Source organism: Bison bison, unplaced genomic scaffold, assembly GCF_000754665.1.
Source record: "Bison bison bison isolate TAMUID 2011002044 unplaced genomic scaffold, Bison_UMD1.0 scf7180017864383, whole genome shotgun sequence".
In the NCBI taxonomy this organism is placed as follows: Eukaryota; Metazoa; Chordata; class Mammalia; order Artiodactyla; family Bovidae; genus Bison; species Bison bison.
Genome location: NW_011494955.1, coordinates 6839763 through 6843947, shown reverse-complemented (window position 1 = coordinate 6843947; position 4185 = coordinate 6839763). Strand labels below are relative to the sequence as shown.

Here is a 4185-nt window from a genome sequence, read left to right as displayed (position 1 = left end):
CCTTTCCCCCCACAGTGGCAGGTGGGAAAGAGGTAAGGCGCACTTCATCCTCTTCCCTGATTTCTCAACTCACTCTCAGCAGAGTGGGGTCAGGATATTTCCAGCCACATTCCTGTAGTGAGTCTTGTAGATGTGAGGCCTCCCGGACAAGGTCGGGGTCCTCGCAGGATGGCAGCAACAGCCCCCGCCAGCAGCCCAGCACGTACTTCTCTAGGGAAGTGGCGAGAACCTGGATGCACAACAGAACCATCAGTGAGAGAGGAAGCCAAGTTTCTTTCCCCACAGGCACCATCTTGGAGGCAAGGAAATGCGTCTTCCAATGAGTGGATGTGTCTTATGTATCTTACGACCAACATAAAAGGCAAGAGAGCAACATTTTTCATTTGCTGAGACTCTGAGAGAGTATTGATAAGATTTGTAATAAATCACTACATTTGGATAAATACAAACAGGTGGGCAAAAGCTAAGTCAGGAAATGAAATGAAAATTATGGCTGGGAGTCTGATGTGCTGCTGTGCTTAGTTGCTCAGATGTGTCCAACTCCTGAGACCCCATGGACTGCAGCCTGCCAGGCTCCTCTGTCCATGGGGATTCTCCAGGCAAGAATACTGGAGTGGGTTGCCATGCCCTCCTCTGGGGAATCTTCCCAAACCAGGGATCGAATCCAGGTCTCCTGCATTGCAGGTGGATTCTTTACCGTCTTAGCCACCACCAGGGAAGCCCAAGAATAGCGCAGTGGGTAACCTATCCCTTCTCCAGGGGGGTCTTCCTGACCTGGGAATAGAACTGGAGTCTCCTGCATCGCAGGCAGATTCTTTACCAGCTGAGCTACCTGGGAAGCCCTGGGAGGCTGGTATTTGGCCTTAAATTCTTATTTTGTACTTATCTTTAAACATTTCATTGCCATAACCCCTTCAAGTCTTGGGCTCTGGTTTATTTGGTTTTTGTTTTATTGTTTTTTTTTTTTCCTGCCGCACCACATGTATGTGGGATCTTAGTTCCCAGACCAGGGATTGAACCGGTACCCCTTGCAGGGGAAGCATGGAACTTTAACTGCTGGACAGCCAGGGAAGTCCCCTTGTGCTCTTGTTTAAAGTGCTTCCCAAGTAACACAATGTTTATTTAGGCCTACACTTCCAGAAACAACAGTTAGAACTGGACAAGGAACAATGGACTGATTCAAAATTGGGAAAGGAGTACGACAAGGCTGTTACTGTCACCTTGCTTATTTAACTTATATGCAGAGTACATCATGCGAAATGCCAGGCTGGATGAATCACAAGCTGGGATCAAGATTGCTGGGAAAAATATGAACAACCTGAGAAATGCAGATGATACCACTCTAATGGCAGAAATGGAAGAGGAACTAAAGAACCTCTTGATTGAGGGTGAAAGAAGAAAGTAAAAAAGCTGGCCTCAAACTCAACATGAAAAAAATTAAGATCATGGCATCCAGTCTCATCGTTTCACGGCAAACAGAAGGAGAAAAAGTGGAACCAGTGAAGATTCTCTTCTTGGGCTCCAAGATCACTGCAGACGGTGACCGCAGCTATGAAATTAAAAGACGCTTGCTCCTTGGAAGGAAAGCTACGACAAACCTAGACTGCGTATTAAAAAGCAGCGATATCACTTTGCTGACAAAAGTGCATACAGTCAACGCTAAGCTTTTTCCAGTAGTCATATATGGATGTGAGAGTTCGACCATAAAGAAGGCTGAGTGAGAAGAATTGATGCTTTCGAATTGTGGTTCTGGAGAAGACTCTTGAGAGTCCTTTGGACTGCAAGGAGATCAAACCAGTCAATCCTAAAGGAAATCAACCCTGAATATTCATTGGAAGGACTGATACTGAAGTTGAAGCTCCAATACTTTGGCCACCTGATGTGAAGAGCCAATTCACTGGAAAAGACCCTGATGCTGGAAAAGACTGAAGACCGAAGGAGAAGCAGGTGGCACAGGATGAGATGGTTAGATAGCATCACTGACTCAATGAACGTGAATCTGAGCAAACGCCAGGAGACAGTAGAGGACAGAAGAGCCTGGCATGCCATAGTCCATGGGGTGGCAAAGAGTCTGACACAACTGAAAAACAGCAACACCTCCAGAAAGGACTTGAGGTAGTTCAGCACAGACCTGGGACGGACCCCCGAGACTTGAGGTAGTTCAGCACAGACCTGGGACGGACCCCCGAGAGAGGAGATATTCTAGGGCAGGCCCAACCCCATCCCACACTGGGAACACACACCTCCATCCTGCGATCCAGCTCTAGCCGGCCAGTCCACCATTCTCGCTTGTCAGTACAGCTGCTGTTCTCTTTCTGCTCCTTCTGGATGGCGTCAAACTCTTTCAAGGCCGAACTCACAGAAAGCTTTGGAGATGGGTTGTCTAAGTTCTGCTTGTCCGTGTGACCAACATCTCTCCATCCCCCAGCCACAGGTAGACCAGAAGCCTGCCCCAGCCCAACTCTGCTCCCTGACCCCAGGAAACCTACCTTGCTCTGGGAAGTGGGGATCTGTACAGTGACCGGGGGTTTGTCTTTTTCCAGCCGGGTCAGCAGGAGGGTGTTGCCCACAGTTCCAGGCTGGAGGGTGGCCAGGGCCAACACACACACGGTCACCCCTGGCACACAGGACATGTCCCGAGTTATTTCAGCTGTTACATGGAATTCCTTTCACTATCTTCTGCACTCAGTCCCTGTCTGTCACTCAAGACAACTCCTAGAAGTCTTCCCTGATCACTGGAGTTCAAAGTGCTCTCCCTTGCTCTAACAAGTCCATGTAGATAGACCATGTTTTGCGTTTCTTTGTGTCCCTACAGAAACTAACAAAATTGCCTCCTCTGACCTGCTCCCTTCCCCACTTCCCACTCACAGTGAGGCACTCAAATCATCAGTGAACATGTTTCATGTTAGCATAGGAAAACTCCAGACACCTGAACTTAGCTCTAAAGAAAGAAAGACATTGAATCTGCAGGTAACTCAAACTTGAGATTAAAAAAAAAAAATAAGACTTCTAGATTTAAGGTTATATCTATTTGGTGAGAGTAACAAAATGACTAATCAGTGGCAAAGTATGACATGCCCTTCTACTATAAGGATCATACATCTGTGTGTGAACTAACTAATGCCTGAAGATCCTTCACCCAACTCTTTCCTAAGAAGATGCATCAAACAACAGCAGAGCCAACGATGCCTGCCACCATACCACTGGGAATCAGAGCAAGACGCTCCCGGAAGCTGTCCTTCTCAGGCTGGGGGAAGTGGCCAGATCCCAAAGGCCTGAAGGCAAAGAGGCGCTGGATTCGTGCCAGAGGGATGTCTCCAGGCTTCTCCTGGAGGTGCAGCCCCTGCAACTGGTCTGCTATGTCTGGCGACCCTCGGTGCTTCTGGGCCTTGCTGTAGGCAACACGAGTGGAGGTGAGGTCTCCCTCCTTCAAAGTCTGAAGCCTCCCCTCTAGTCTGTCCCAGCACAAGCCTGAGGGATGGGGGGCACTCACCTGAGCTGCCTGTGGAGGTGGGTAAGCAGCTGGTGGCGACAGGTGACGGAGACAGACTCGGTGACAAGGCAGGCAGTGGCACAGGGATCCCGCTGGCCCAGGCACAAGGCCAGGAGGCGACAGAGGTGGGCATAGAGCCCACTAGGAGGGCAGTGACTGATGCCACGGAAAGCACCACTTAGTGAGTCACAGATGGAATCCAGGGTAGACAGATCTAAAGGAAGGACAAGACATAGATGAATCCCTGACTTCCTGAGAAAAATCTTTCCAAGAACCAGTGCCCATCTCCCCTCCCACGTGGAAAACAGCAGCTACCATTTCTGAAGGGCAGTATGCCAAGCGCGGTGCTGTGCAATTTACACGCAGCCACTCTCTCCACACTGCCCCAATTCCATTTGACAGTTAAGTAAATTGAAGCTCAGAGAGGCGGAGTGACCAGCATTCAGCTAGTAGAGAGTGTGCTGGGATTCAGACCCACGTTCAAGACTACTGGATCCAGATGGGGATCCAAAACCAGAACCAAGGACAGAATGGAAAGGTACTGGGATCAAGTGATCAGATCTCAGTGGTCAACATACTTACCGATGGCTACAGGGGCCGAGGGGAGTCTGCGCCGGGGACCCAGATCCATGTCTCTCTCCTTGTCTGGGCCAGGGCCGGGCAGCTCCTCTTTGCTGGCATCCCGTCTCAAC

The 4185-nt window shown here is 49.6% G+C and overlaps 1 protein-coding gene across 1 annotated transcript in view; it reads right to left on the bottom strand.

The window, feature by feature from the left end:
* The window catches only part of ESPL1 (extra spindle pole bodies homolog 1 (S. cerevisiae)), a 22251-nt gene that overhangs the window by 2098 nt on the left and 15968 nt on the right, over window positions 1–4185 (bottom strand). Inside the window, exons 22-27 of the mRNA XM_010857918.1 lie at window positions 4076–4185; window positions 3494–3707; window positions 3202–3392; window positions 2490–2617; window positions 2244–2366; window positions 72–229 (exon numbers count right to left, since the gene is read on the bottom strand). Coding sequence (XP_010856220.1) covers window positions 72–229; window positions 2244–2366; window positions 2490–2617; window positions 3202–3392; window positions 3494–3707; window positions 4076–4185 — 924 coding nt within the window. The remainder of the gene's footprint in view (window positions 1–71; window positions 230–2243; window positions 2367–2489; window positions 2618–3201; window positions 3393–3493; window positions 3708–4075) is intronic.